This window comes from Scomber japonicus, chromosome 19 (genome assembly GCF_027409825.1).
Source record: "Scomber japonicus isolate fScoJap1 chromosome 19, fScoJap1.pri, whole genome shotgun sequence".
Lineage (NCBI taxonomy): Eukaryota > Metazoa > Chordata > Actinopteri > Scombriformes > Scombridae > Scomber > Scomber japonicus.
Genome location: NC_070596.1, coordinates 28,735,397 through 28,750,342, shown reverse-complemented (window position 1 = coordinate 28,750,342; position 14,946 = coordinate 28,735,397). Strand labels below are relative to the sequence as shown.

Genomic DNA, 14,946 nt, shown 5'->3' with positions numbered 1-14,946 from the left:
CTAACTACTAATTCAAGTATTATATCCCAGATAGCATGCGAATGTGGGCCACTTGAGGCAATGATCCGGCACTGTAGGCATTCTTCTGGCCCGGACAAAACAGACGTGAACCTAAACTGGCCCATGTAGTAAATGCTACATTTGGGCCAAATATCACAAAACGAATATGGCCCATCTTTGGCCGAAATATGGCAAGTATGGCAATGACTAATCCGGATGCGAGCCTAAAGAGGCCCACATATAAGGAAACATACTTGGCCCACCTTTGTTGAAACATATTTGGGCCAGTCTTGGCCGAACTGGTTTATTTGGTGTGTTTTTGGTTGACATCTGGCATTGTGATGGCTTGGTTATGGCCCACTTTTGGCAAACATGAGCGGACCGCCCAAGTGCCATCATTCCATGCTGTATGTGGGCCGGATGAACATGTCAGGTGTGGGCCAGATATGGGCCAAAAGAATTTTGCTATCTGGGATATTACTTTCTTCTAAACACATTAAATAGGTCATAAATGTATTTCTAAAAAAGGTGTAAAAAGCATTTCAACCATTTAGATTTGAATTGTGGAGCTAGGCTTCACAAACTGTGTTTCAACATTTCTGTGTTCAGGATTTAGTGATTAGCATAAACCCGCCCCTGCTGCTGTAGAGATATAAATACATTCAGCACACACTACTACTACTACAGTCTACAGTTAGTTAGTTAGCCGAGTTAGCCGCCGAGCTAGCAGCTGAGTTAGCAGCAGAAAGCTCTCAGACGATGTTTCTGGTAGAGGTGGTGGCTTTGATTGACAGGTGACACTTGGTAGGGGGCGGGGCTTCAGCGTTTGGGAGCAGAGAAAGAGGCTGATTTTTACACAACTTTGAAGCCTAATTTCATATATTTGGTGATTTTTTTTTAATCATTCAAATTTGGCAGGGTGGTTAACAACACACTTTTCTGTGGTATGTCAAACTCAGAACACATATTTATTCTTTCTTTACACAGACTTTAAAGTCTTGTCAAGAAAGCAAAAAAATATATCCATTCCAACTTTTACTGTCTCTTTTTTCTTATTCTTCAACCTGTCCTCCTCCTGTGTCTCTGCAGCCCAGTGTGGAGGCGACCTGACTGGTCCAGGAGGCGTGATTCTGTCTCCAAACTGGCCCGAGTGGTACGGGGAGGGGGAGGACTGCAGCTGGAGGATTCATGTCGGGGAGGACAAACGAGTGCTGCTCGACGTACAACTGTGAGAGAAAAACAACAACAACACACACACACACACACACACACACACACACACACACACACACACACACACACACACACACACACACACACACACACAGAGGCTCATACACTTTAAAACTTCAGCTTCGATCCAAACTTTGGCTCGAGCAAGAACTGAATGTTATCAGTATGCAGGGAGCTTTGAGTGTGGAATTTCAGTGAGGCTAGATGTTGCCTGCTGATATTTCTGTATTCCTGCTCATACTGAACCATTAAACTCAAAACTAAACAGCATAAGGCAGCATGCTGATAAGACTACCACTCGGGTTTTTACAAGGTTGTTGATATTTCTGCCCTCATCTTGATTCTATGCTATCACCGGCCTGTGCAAGAGCGAATCAGTAACTTCTACTGTATGTGTGTGTGTGTGTGTGTGTGTGTGTGTGTGAGATGCTGTTGGATTGAATCTATAATCTTTTGCATATCTGAAGACTACAGATTCATGTCTCAGAAAACTGAATCTACAGCCACAAAGTGTAGAACTTGTTTTTCATTTGATGGTAGCATCTATCTTTTAAATTATTCTGATGGCATAAGTTTGTTTGTAGATAACAGAGAATCCTGATTAAGATTAATTGAGGCAGTGTGCTTCTTATCATATATAACATCAGTTTATCAGTCAAAAGCAAAACAGCTCATCAGCTCATCACAACAGATAATGACAGTACCACCCAAAGCACAAGTAAAGTCAAATCAAAGAATCACATACACGCAATGCTCGAATCGGTGAAGCTACAAAAACAAGCAGCAAACTCATGGGTTAGGGTTAGGGTCATTTCTTTACAGCTTCTACCTATATCTGTTTTACATTCAATAACATGCATATTTTCCCACAAAGTCAGGTTGTTAATGGCTGGTATGAAATATGTTTGACATCAGCCGACATCGGAGGTGTTTTCATTGTTATGCTGATGATACCCAGCTATATATCATAACTGCCTCAGGGCGTTTTGCAGCCATATCAGGCCTCAGCACCTGTCTGTATAAAGGCCTGGGATAGCAAACATTTCCTCCAGTTAACCAGCAGCAAACCTGAAGCCCTACTTATTGGCACATCACACCCTTAAATGGGCCTTAAGATGCAGAGAAACTTGTCCATGCCTTTATCTCCTCAAGACTGGACTGCTACAACCCAGCCAGCATGTCCAAGTGGGCCCAACATGGGGTTAAAAGCAGGTTATGTGGGTACTGAGTGGACATGGGGGCTTGAGCTGGGCAAATTTTATGGGTCCCACATGGTTTCAGTAAGATGAGCCCCACATGTGAAGCCCATGTGGTCTGACTGTATGAGCCCAATAAGGGATGTAAGTGGGCTAAGCGGGCATGGGTATAAACAGGACAAGTTGTATGGGCTCCATATTGTTTCAGAAACATGGGCCCCAACATGTGTAACTCACCCAGTTTGGCCCCACTTGAACCCCATATGGGCAAACACAAGTAGGGACACCATGGAAACTGTGGACAAACCCACGTGGGACCTAGTCTGGCTAACACTAGACCCTACCACAATTGAGGTAGGGTCTGGTGAGGAGCCGTTCATTTCCTCGTATTTGAGGCGGGATCAACGAATGTCGATCAAATGCTTCTGTACGCTACTGGACAAACTTACAGCCAATCATATCAACGATAGACGCTGACGTATCAGAGCCTGTAGGGAGCAACACTTCTTTTTTATGAAGGACAAATCATTCAGCGCAAGTTTTTGTTCTATTTTCAAAGTGAACTTGCCTTCCAATTTATTTAGCACACAATCTACTGCTGCTTGGAACGGTTGCTGCAGCTCCGTGGCCGCCATGTTGGATGTAAACAGAGTCGCTCTACGGTCGTGATTGGTTCCCTATCTCAGGCGAAGATTTTGTCTTGGTGGCCATGCTAACTTTCTGAGTGAAATGGAATGTCGCTGGAAAGAGAGCATGGGTTTACCCAGGCTACTTGAAGTCCATATGGGCAAAGACAAGTAGGGACACCATGGAAACTGCGGACAAACCCACGTGGGACCCATATTGCAGCCCAAATGTAACCCTCAGCCCACATGGACATGCTGGCTCTTCAGAGGGATCTCCAGTACATCCAGAACAGCGCTGCCACGATCCTGATGAAAGAACAAACACACAACCATAAGCACCATTTCTGTTTTAGTTGCACTAGTTCCATGTTCCAGGGTAGAAAACAAAGTCTTGCTACCCCACATACAAATCCATCTGTGCTTTCCAACCAAGAGGAACTGCTCATACTACAAACCTCCACCTGTACCTTCAGATCTGCCAACAGCTTGCTCCTCCAGACCCCCCAGTACTAAGCTCCACACCACGGGGGATTGACCCTTCTGCTCTGCTACAGCACACTCGTGGAAGAGCTTTCATAACCATCTGAGGGGCAGCACAAATCCTAATCTCTTTTTTTAAGAAGAGGCTGAAAGATATATGTTTTTAATTGAGATGTGCAGGATAAATTAAATGCATGATTATAATTACCAGCTAAACTTCCCTTCTAGCATTAATCCAATTATATGCTTTGGAGGGGAAATCACATATCATATTTAAAGATATTTTAATTTTCAGAAATCTTGAGAGCAGGAAGCCTCTGTGGAGTGATAAAACAAACATCTCTAGGCCAATAAAAAAAAAAGCTGTGTTTACAGACGGTTAAACACTTTGCCTGTAGATGAATGTAGCATTTAGCCTACGAGGTCATCTTGTCTCCTACACTGTTTGGCTGTCGACATGACGGCTGCACTCTGAGTCATCCTAACTCGTCCTGAGCTGATACTACAGCCTTTACTCCTCTCGCTGTCTGTTTGTTGCCCTGTCTGTTTTTTGAGGTCCTTCCTCTCTCCCTCTTTCATTCCTTCCATCCTTCCTTCCTTTCTTCCTTCCTTCCTTTATTCCTTCCTTATTTCCTCCCTCCTCCCTTCTCTCTTTCTTTCCTCACCATTACGTTCCTTCTTTTCCTTTCTCTCTCCCTCCCTCCTACCTTTCTTCCTTCCTTTTTTCCTTTCCTTTCCTTTCCTTTCCTTTCCTTTCCTTTCCTTTCCTTTCTTCCTTCCTTCCTTCCTTCCTTCCTTCCTTCCTTCCTTCCTTCCTTCCTTCCTTCCTTCCTCCCTCCCTCCCTCCTTTTTGACTGTTCCTTCCTTCCTCCTTCTTACTTTCTTTCCTTCCTTCTTTCCTTCCTCCATCCCCCTTTCTTCCTTCCTTTCTTCCTCCCTCCCTCATTCCTTCCCTCATTCCTTCCTTCATCTCCCCCTTCTCTCTTTCTTTCGTCTCCATTACCTTCCTTCTTTTCCTTTTTCTCTCCCTCCCTTCTACCTTCCTTCCTTCCTTCCTTCCTTCCTTCCTTTCTCCCTCCTTTCCTTCCTCCTTTCCTCCCTCCCTTTCTTCCTTATTCTTCCCTTCCTTCCTTTCCTTCCTTCTTCCTCACTTCCTTCCTTGATAAAAGCACAAGAAATACAACAAACCATATAAAAGACTGGCAGACTGGAAATCTGGGTAAGACTTTCTGGCTCTTTGGTAAACTGGTTTAAATACTAATTGGACGACAGGGACTACTTTGTGTCAGTTGGTAACTACACTTCCATATGTTTCCCCTTCCTTATGTCCTCTCTCCCTCCTACCTTCCTTCCTTCCTTCCTTTCTTCCTTCCTTCCTCCCTTCCTTTCTACCTTCCTTCCTTTCTGGCTCTTTGGTAAACTGGTTTAAATACTAATTGGACGACAGGGACTACTTTGTGTCAATTGGTAACTACACTTTTGAGGTTACAAAAATAACACGTGGAGTTCCCCAAGGCTCCTCTGTTTATCTAGAACATATTATTTAACAGGCTGGAAATCTAGGTAGGACTTTCTGGCTCAGTGTTAAACTGAATCCTCTTCTTCTTTTTTTTTTGTATGATTTATTTATGAGTTTTCAAAATAAAAAAAACAAACTGACATGAGTCCACATTAATGGAGCAAAGTTGACAAAAACTCAAATGATGTAAAAAAAAAAAAAAAACAAGAAAAAGAGAGGTAGTAACAAGAACAACAGACAAGCAGGTAAGCTCCAAGTGAAGCTAAACAACCTCAAAACACAGGTTGCAACCAGATTACAGTAATGTGGGTGAACAAATAAAACATAGGGTCATAATGTATGGTGTATAGAAACACCCACTGAAGCCTGGAGACAGGTATGCATGGAAAGTGTAAACAAACAATAGCCCCCAAAAATCCTCCCTTCTATCCTTCCTCCCTCCTTTCCTCCTTCCTCCCTTCCATCCTTCCTTCCTCCCTCCTTTCCTTCCTTGACTCGAGGGACAACAAGAGGGGTTAACTTCTCTTTTATTGAACTATCTATATTTTTATACCGTGCTCCTGTTCCTATAATCTTTTCTAAATGCTAGACAAATAAACCTTGCCTTGTCTTTTCCCCTTTCTTCCTTTCTTCCTTTCTTTCTGTCCTCAGATTGAACATCAGCGACAGTGACATGCTGACCATTACTGACGGTGATGAGGTTACGACTCGTATCCTGGGGCGGTATGTCGGAGGAAGCAGCCCCTTCAAGCTCTCCTCGTCCACCCCTGACCTGACTGTCACCTTCCACTCCGATCCAGCCGGGCTTGTCTTCGGCAAAGGAGAAGGCTTCATCATAAACTATATGGGTGAGCGAAGGAGAGTTCAAACCAATTTCTCACCAATCTAAACAACCTGTGCTTGTTTTAGCTGGTGAAAATATGAAGTATAAATCTGGTGATATGTTTTTCATACTGTTAAAAAAATCCTAATAAGTATTATCTGTGTTTCCAAAGCCTGAGGTAATTCACTACTCATACAATCTAATGCAATCCAATACAGCTTCTACTTTTATGAAGCTTATACATTTTCCAGTTTCTGTCAACACCGTCAGAAAGGTGATAATTCTACTGCTGCTGCTGCTGGTGGTGAAAAAAGCAGTTTCTAATATTTTACAGCCAGTAGAATAAATGGAGGTCATAAAAAAACAAGTTTGAAGGACTGTTTAGTTAGTATTGAAGGATTTAGTTTATTAGTCTATGTCATTCATAACCAAACAGATTTCATTCAGGGTCACTCTGGTGTTTTTCAACCTGGACCCTATTATTTATTTTATTGACTAATAGGGATTAAACATATGCTGCATTATAGGCTGCAATGTAATTATTGAGGCCATGTATAGTTTTTGTTTTTACCGGGCCAGTATCGTAAAAGCCAGCCAATAATGTATTGACCTATTACGTAATAATCACAGTAACGTAACTTATTATATTACTGGCAATAAGTTAAAAGCAAAAAAAAAACAACCAAAATCCCTTTACAAATTTAATTATTCCATTGTACTACGTTATTGTCAAAAAGTTATTAAGTTTTGGCTTATTACATTTTAAAAATGGACAAAATGATTACGTTATTGCCGGTTATTACGTTATCAGCAGGTGGGGAGTTCTGGTCCTCTGAAATGAGGCCAACGTGGAAGTAACTGAGAGCTGCATTCTATCAAAAGGCCGCCAGGGGGCGACCGTCTCTATACAAGTCAATGGAGAATTCACCAACTTCTCACTTGATTTCTAACCTCAGTAAACGTTTTCAAAATGTGTTTATGGTCTCAATCGCTAGTTTAAAGCCTTCTTCAATGCAGTATGATGTTCATTTGGGACATTTTGGCCCCTCCCTGATTTTATATGTGACGATAAAGCAGGGTATGCATTAGGGCGTGGCTACTTCCTGATTGACAGGTTGATTGACCAATGTCCTCGAGATCCAACCCTCGCAACCATAGCAACCTCCCCGCTCCGCCCATGACTCCGCCTCATGCCCATATAAGTAGAATCCGTGTTTTTATTTTTCCCAGCATGCACCTGAAATTTTCAAGATGGCGCTGCCTAGATTCGAAACTATTGGCTTCCGAGCAGCAGTCCACAAACCAATGGGTGACGTCACGGATGTTACGTCCATTTCTTTTATACAGTCTATGATTATCAAGCTGCTACATAGACTAACACTGGCTAAAAACTACAGTGCCCTACTGTTATAGGACATTTCAAAGCTTTCTAAAAAATGTAATTATATATATTTGAGTCTAGTGAGGGAAGGAAGTTGTTGCAGGGCAGACTAACACATTACATTCAGTGAATTTGTCGACAATAAGACAACTACAGAATAACACCTGAATGTTCCTTTAAATAGCTCCGTGTCTTCATCTACTTTACCATTCATTTCTACTTTGCCTTTTTTTTTTTTTTCTCCTGGAGCTGCTGCTGCCCACTCCATTTTTCATCTTCTCTCTTTTTTTTTTTTTTTGGTCTCGTCTCATCTTTATTTGTCTGTCCTTTCATTTCCCCGTGCCCTTATTCAATCACATCCTATTTGTTTCACCATCGCACAATGGCCCTCATCTACACACACACACACACACACACACACACACACACACACAGAGTTTCTACAAGCAGCCAAATAAGCTCACTCCCTCCTTCTCCTCCTCCTTCTTCTTCTTCTTCTTCTTCTTCTTTTTTTTTTTTTACACACAGTAATCTGCACTGCTTCCCAGATCCAAACACCTGACACCAATTTAGAATCACGCTGTCCAATTTACTTGTCACCCTCCCGACTCCACAAACTCTCACACATTTCCCCACGGAGTAAATCAAGTAGACACACCGTGAACACGTAGGCTACTCTCTCTCTCTCTCTTTGATTATGTATGTATGTGGGCATGAGTGTGTGTGTGTGTGTGTGTGTGTGTGTGTGCTGCAGATAAATTACCCACCACACACATTCAGACTATGTGGAGGAGGAGATCTGAGTCAATAGAGAATGAATAATTGATTCAGGAACTTCAACTTACAAATCCCTGTAGACCTATTATTTTGTACAGTGTAATGCAATACTGTAAGCTGCCCAATCAATCATCAGATGTAGACTACTTATTCATGCACATGCACACACACACACACACACACACACACACACACACACACACACACACACACACACACACACACACACACACACACACACACACACACACACACACACACAGTCATCCCAGTAGGAGGAGGACACTTATTTATATGTCTTTCAAGGCTGTACTGATAGTTTTTTTGCCATCATTAAAAAGCGCATTTTTATTTTTATTAATCCTCCTGTTGTCCTCAGGTCAAGGAAGGATAAGGAGGAAGGAAGGAAAGGAGTAAGGAGGATAAGAGGAAGGAAGTAAGGAGAGAAGGAAGGAAGGAAGGAAGGAAGGAAAGAAAGAAAGGAGTAAGGATGAAAAGAGGAGGGAATTTAGGAGAGAAGAAAGGGAGGAAGGAAAGGAAGGAAGGAAGGGAGTATGGAAGGGAGGAAAGAAAGGAGTAAGGAGGGAGGGAGGAAAGAAGGAAGGAAAGGAGTAAGGAGGGAAGGAGGAAGGAAAGGAGGAAGGAAAGAAAGGAGTAAAGAAGGAAAGAAAGGAGTAAGGAGGGAGGGAGGGAGGAAAGGAGGAAGGATGGAGGGAGGAAAGGAGGAAGGAAGGAAGGAAAGGAGGAAGGATGGAAGGATGGAGGGAGGAAGGAAGGAAGATAGGAAAGAAAGGAGTAAGGAGGGAGGGAAGAAGGAAGGCAGGAAAGGAGTAAGTAGGGAGGGAGGAAGGAAAGAAGGAAGGAAAGGAGGAAGGAAGGAATGAAGGAAATAAGGATGGAAGGAGGAGGGAGCAAAGAAAGAGGGAAGAAGGAAGGAAAGAGATGGTGAGTGTATACAGGAAGTGTTTGTCTTTGTTCCAGACGATGAGACACTGGAGACGTTACAACACACAGAGCAACAAGAGTGCCTCTAAATGAATGAATGTCTTAAAGCGTCTGTGAGGCTCTTAACATTAAAACTCAACTGATTTCATTAAATGTGGTGTTCTGTGTCTCCGCTGATGTGAAGTGATTTTTGAGACATATTTTTATCAGGTTAATTTTGTTTTTTTTTTAATGTAATATTTCTTATCCGAAACAGATTTGAGAAGTAAAAACTTGATTATATCCCTTTAATATATATTCAACAGCAGTAATCAGGATATAAAAATCCAGAAATGTTGAATTGTAATTACAATAGAGGAAACATACTTCAATAGAGTATTAGTGCTCGTTGAGAGAAAAAAAAAATCACAAAACTTCGAGAATAAAGTCGTAGATTTATGAGAATAAAGTTGTAATGATTTCCTTATGAAGGAAGGCGGGAGGAAGGAAGGAAGGGAGGAAGAAAAAAGGAGGAAGGAAGGAAGGATGGAAGGGAGGAAGAAGTAAGGCAGGAGGAAGGAAGGAAGGATGGAAGGGAGGAAGAAGGAAGGAAAGGAGAGGAGGAAAGAAGGAAGGAATGAGGGTAGGAGGGAAGGAAGGAAGGAAGGACGGACAAAAGAAGGAAGGTAGGAGGGAGGGAGGAAAGAAGGAAGGAAGGAAAGTCCTAATACTTATGATGATATGATGCTGATGTGCCAAAAGATGAAGTATCTCCTTGTTTGTGAAACCGAACCTAAAGTACAACTCCACAAAATCCTCCACGGCCCTCATTTTACCATCTAACCCTAACCCTCTAAAACAGAGGTGTCAAACTCATTTTCATTCAAGGGCCACATACAGACCAATTTGATCTCATGTGGGCCGGATCATTAAAAAGATGGAAGGAAAGAAGGAAGAAAGGAAGGAAATAAGAAGGGAAGGAAGGAAAGAGAGGCAAAAGGAAAGAGGGAAGAAAGGTAGGAAAGACAGATGGAAGGAAGGAAGGAGCGAACAAAGAAAGGACAGATTGAAGGAAGGAAGGAAGGAAGGACGAACAGAAGGAAGAAAGGAAGGAAGGACGAACAGAAGGAAGAAAGGGAGTAAGGACAGATGGAAGGAAGAAAGGAAGGAGCAAACGAAGAAAGGATAGATGGAAGGAAGGAAGGAAGGAAGGACAGGAGGGAGGAAGAACAGAAGGAAGAAAGGGAGTAAGGACAGATGGAAGGAAGAAAGGAAGGAGCGAATGAAGAAAGGAAAAAAGGAAGGTAGGAAGGACAGATGGAAGGAAGGAAGGAAGGAAGGAAGGTAGGAAGGACAGATGGAAGGAAGGAAGGAAAAAAGGGAGGAAGTATGGAAGGAAGGAAAAGAACACAGGAAGGAAAGTGGGCCGGATTGCACCCCTCAGCGGGCCAGTTCTGGCCCACGGGCCGCATGTTTGACACCCCTGCTCTAAAACAACAGGTTACAATATTACGACTTTATTCTCGAAGTTTGTGATTTTTTTTTTTTTTTGTCTCAATGTGGCCCTAATACTCCGTCGTAGAAAGAGACTTGAAAGAGGAGGAAAAATAACAAAATCCACTTATCAACACTTCCACCACCAATTTGTCATTTTCCTGGTGGACTTGTTCGCCTACAGTAGCAGCTCACCATAAACTAAATGTGATATTTCTGTAGACCTTTATGGAAGTTCAAACAAAAAAAGAGTATCCTTGTTTTTGTTTAATACTGACATAACTCCAGTTGTTCTGCTCTCCTGACTCCTGACTCTGGACTTCAACTGAGAACTCAAAAAAAAAAACCTCCTGTAGAGATTACGATGGTAAGAGATGTTTGAGCCGGGCACATTAAATGCCCGTAAGTGTCTGTGATCAGAGGAATACTTGATTTAAATAGATCTGTGGAGCAATCAGGAGACGCTTGGTTTGAGCCTCCTGCTGCTTCTGTCTGTGTAATCAGGTTCATGCTGCTGTGTGAGGTCAGAAACACAGAACGGCTCACACATGACAAAACATTCATCCTGTTTGTTTCTTCATCTGGTAAAACCAGGCGGGGAGTTCCTGTCCTCTGAAAAGAAGCCAATGTGGAAGTAACTTCAAGTAACTGCATTCTATCAATCCTATCTATCATTCCTTCCTACTCCTTTCCTTCCTTCCTTCCTACCTACTCCTACCTACTTCCTTCCTTCCTTCCTTCTGTCCTTCCTTCCTTCCTTCCTTCCTTCCTATCTACTCCTTTCATTCCTTCCTTCCTTCCATCCTTCCGTCTGTCCTTCCTTCCTTCCTTCCTTCCTACCTACTCCTTTCCTCCCTCTCTCCGTCCTTCCTTCCTACCTACTCCTTTCCTTCCTTCCTTCCTTCCTTCTGTCCTTCCTTCCTTCCTATCTACTCCTTTCCTTCCTTCCTTCCTTCCATCCTTCCTTCCTTCCTTCCTTCCTTCCTATCTTCCTTCCTTCCTTGCTTCCTTCCTACCTACTCCTTTCCTTCATTCCTTCCTTCCTTCCTACCTACTCCTTTCCTTCCTTCCTTCCTTCTGTCCTTCCTTCCTTCCTTCTGTCCTTCCTTCCTACCTACTCCTTTTCTTTCTTTCTTTCTTTCTTTCTTGCTTCCTTCCTTCCTTCTCCTTTTCTTCCTTTCTTCCTACTCCTTTCCTTCCTTCCTTCCTTCCTTCCTACTCCTGTCATGTCAGTATGAGGCATCCTGTTTGCTGCTTAACCTTCGAGAGAGGAAACCGTCAAACCTGGACCGCGAGCGATGACATCATCATAATGGAGCCGTTCATCAACCTGTTTTTTTTTTTTTGTCTTCTCAGAGGTGTCCCGAAATGACTCGTGTCCAGACCTTCCTGAGATCCAGAACGGGTGGAAGACGACGTCCCATGTAGCTCTGGTGCGAGGGGCTCGGATCACCTACCAGTGCGACCCCGGTTACGACCTGGTGGGACGAGAGACCCTCACCTGCCAGTTAGACCTCTCCTGGAGCTCCCAGCCGCCGTTCTGTGAAAAGAGTCAGTTACTCTCTGATTTACACACATGCCCCACATCTGTGTTTGTGTCCCTGGTCACGCTTGCAAGATGAGCAATTAAAAAAAACACTACTACTACTACAGTCTACAGTTAGCCAGTTAGCTGAGTTAGCAGCAGAAAGCTCTCAGACGTAGTGTCCATGTTTCTGGTAGAGGTGGTGACTTTGATTGACAGGTGACACTTGGTAGGGGGCGGGGCTTCAACTGACTCGGTGGCCACGCCCACAGCGTTTGGGAGCAGAGAAAGAGGCTGATTTTTACACAACTTTGAAGCCTAATTTCATATATTTGGCGATTTTTTTTTTAATCATTCAAATTTGGCAGGGTGGTTAACAACACACTTTTCTGTGGTATGTCAAACTCAGTACACATAGTTTTAAAAGCAGCATCAGGTTTGTTAAAAATTGTTGGTTTTATATCATTTAAATGACATTTGCACCATTTTTTTTTTACCAAAAGTAAGACTGAATGCTCCTGAAAATGTCAAATGGTGTAACCACAGTACAATGATAAATATTAAATATGTTATCACCTACAGTGTATTTAAGTGGACTTATACTAATAATGACTGTAAATGTGTCCTGATCTCCATGGTTACCCAGATGAAATGTAATATTTAGAACAATAGTATTCCATTAGCTTTATTTAATATAAAAGTTATAACGTAAGATCATGCCAAACTAGTTGATATGGTGTTAGGTAGGAAGGAAGGAAGGAAGGAAGGAAGGAAGGAAGGAAGGAAGTAAGATCATGCCAAACTAGTTGATATGGTGTTAGGTAGGAAGGAAGGAAGGAAGGAAGGAAGGATGTAAGATCATGCCAAACTAGTTGATATGGTGTTTTATTGACTATTTACTGTTTTTAAGCAAGTTGAATGATCTAATACGTCATGTTCTTGGAGGACGTGAGGAACTCATCTTCCATTCAAACACCCACTCAAATGCTTCTCGGTTGGAAACCCCCCCCCCCCCATAAAAAATACCAATGTGTTCCAAAACTGTTGTTGAGGGAGGCAGGAAGAAGGAAGGAAGAAAGGAAAGAAGGAAGGAAGGGAGGGAGGAAGGAAGGAATGAAGGGAGTAGGTAGGTAGGAAGGAAGGAACCCTCCTGTTGTCCTCAGGTCAAGGAAGGACAGAAGGAAGGAAGGAAAGGAGTAGGTAGGTAGGAAGGAAGGAAGGAAGGAAGGAAGGAAGGAAGGAAAGGAGTAGGTAGGAAGGAAGGAAGGAAGGAAGGAAGGAAGGAAGGAAAGGAGTAGGTAGGAAGGAAGGAAGAAAGGAAGGGAGTAGGTAGGAAGGAAGGAAAGGAGTAGGAAGGAAGGAAGGAAGGAAGGAGTAAGGAGAGAGGGAGGAAAGGAGTAAGAAGAGGGTGAGGGAAGGAGTAAGGAAGGAAGGAAGGAAGGAGTAAGGAGAGAGGGAGGAAAGGAGTAAGGAGAGGGTGAGGGAAGGAGTAAGGAAGGAAGGAAGGAAGGAGTAAGGAGAGGGGGAGGAAAGGAGTAAGGAAGGAAGGAAGGACAGAAGAAAGGAAGGAAATGAGTAGGTAGGTTGGAAAGAAAGGAGTAGGTAGGAAGGAAGGAAAGGAGAAGGAAGGGAGGAAGGGAGGAAAGGAGTAGGTAGGTAGGTAAGAAGGAAGGAAGGAATCAGGCCTTTCTCATGATCTAATACGTCATGTTCTTGGAGGACGTGAGGAACTCATCTTCCATTCAAACACCCACTCAAATGCTTCTCGGTTGGAATAAACCCCCCCCCCCCCCTCCCCCCTCCCCCCTCCCCCACCCTCACAAAAAATACCAATGTGTTCCAAAACTGTTGTTGCTTGGACTCCTAACAAGCTTTTTCAGAGATGTGAAGACAGTTGTCACATCTCTGGAAAGCAAGTTAGCACAAATTTGCATAATTTTAATTAAAAAGTTACCACACATTCAAAACTCTAAACGGTTTTCAGTCTCGCCTGAAAAATGAAATATCAAAACTTAATTTAGTGAAACACAAGTCACAAGCTGCCAAAGACTTCTCGATAAAAACAGATTAATAAAGGCCTATTGTCCTCCCTTAAAGGACGGAAGGAAGGAAGGGAGGAAGGGAGGGAGGGAGGAAGGAAGGGAAGAAGGAAGGAAGGAAGGAAGGGAGGGAGGGAAGAAGAAAGGAAGGAAGGAAGGAAGGAAGGAAGGAACAGATTAATAAAGGCCTATTGTCCTCCCTTAAAGGACAGAAGGAAGGAAGGGAGGGAGGGAGGGAGGGAGGGAGGAAAGAAGGAAGGAAGGAAGGGAAGAAGGAAGGAAGGAAGGAAAGGAGGGAGGGAAGAAGAAAGGAAGGAAGGAAGGAAGGAACAGATTAATAAAGGCCTATTGTCCTCCCTTAAAGGATGAAAGAAAGGAAGGAAGGGAGGGAGGGAGGGAGGGAGGAAAGAAGGAAGGAAGGAAGGGAAGAAGAAGGAAGGAAGGAAAGAAGGGAGGGAGGGAAGAAGAAAGGAAGGTAGGAAGGAACAGATTAATAAAGGCCTATTGTCCTCCCTTAAAGGACGAAAGAAAGGAAGGAAGGGAGGGAGGGAGGGAGGAAAGAAGGAAGGAAGGAAGGAAGGGAAGAAGGGAGGGAGGGAGGGAGGAAGGAAGGAAGGAAAGGAGGAAGGGAGGAAGGAAGGAACAGATTAATAAAGGCCTATTGTCCTCCCTTAAAGGACGAAACTGAATCCCCTCACAACCAAAAAAAAGACGTTGCCATGACGAACTTTCCTCTGTTTGAGCTGATAAAGTTATTCATTATTAAGGAAGGAAGGAAGGAAGAAGGAAGGAAGGGAAGAAGGAAGGAAGAAAGGAAGGAAGAAAGGAAGGAAGGAAGAAAGGAAGGAAGGAAGGAAGGGAAGAAGGAAGGAAGAAAGGAAGGAAGGAAGGGAGGGAGGGAGGAAGGAAGGATGAATGAAGGAAGGGAG

General features: G+C 43.2%; 1 protein-coding gene across 1 annotated transcript in view; it reads left to right on the top strand.

The window, feature by feature from the left end:
* The window catches only part of LOC128379912 (seizure 6-like protein), a 47,411-nt gene that overhangs the window by 22,685 nt on the left and 9,780 nt on the right, over positions 1 to 14,946 (top strand). The window contains 3 exon segments of the mRNA XM_053339551.1: positions 1,090 to 1,228; positions 5,706 to 5,902; positions 11,810 to 12,004. Of these exon segments, the coding sequence (XP_053195526.1) occupies positions 1,090 to 1,228; positions 5,706 to 5,902; positions 11,810 to 12,004 (531 nt within the window).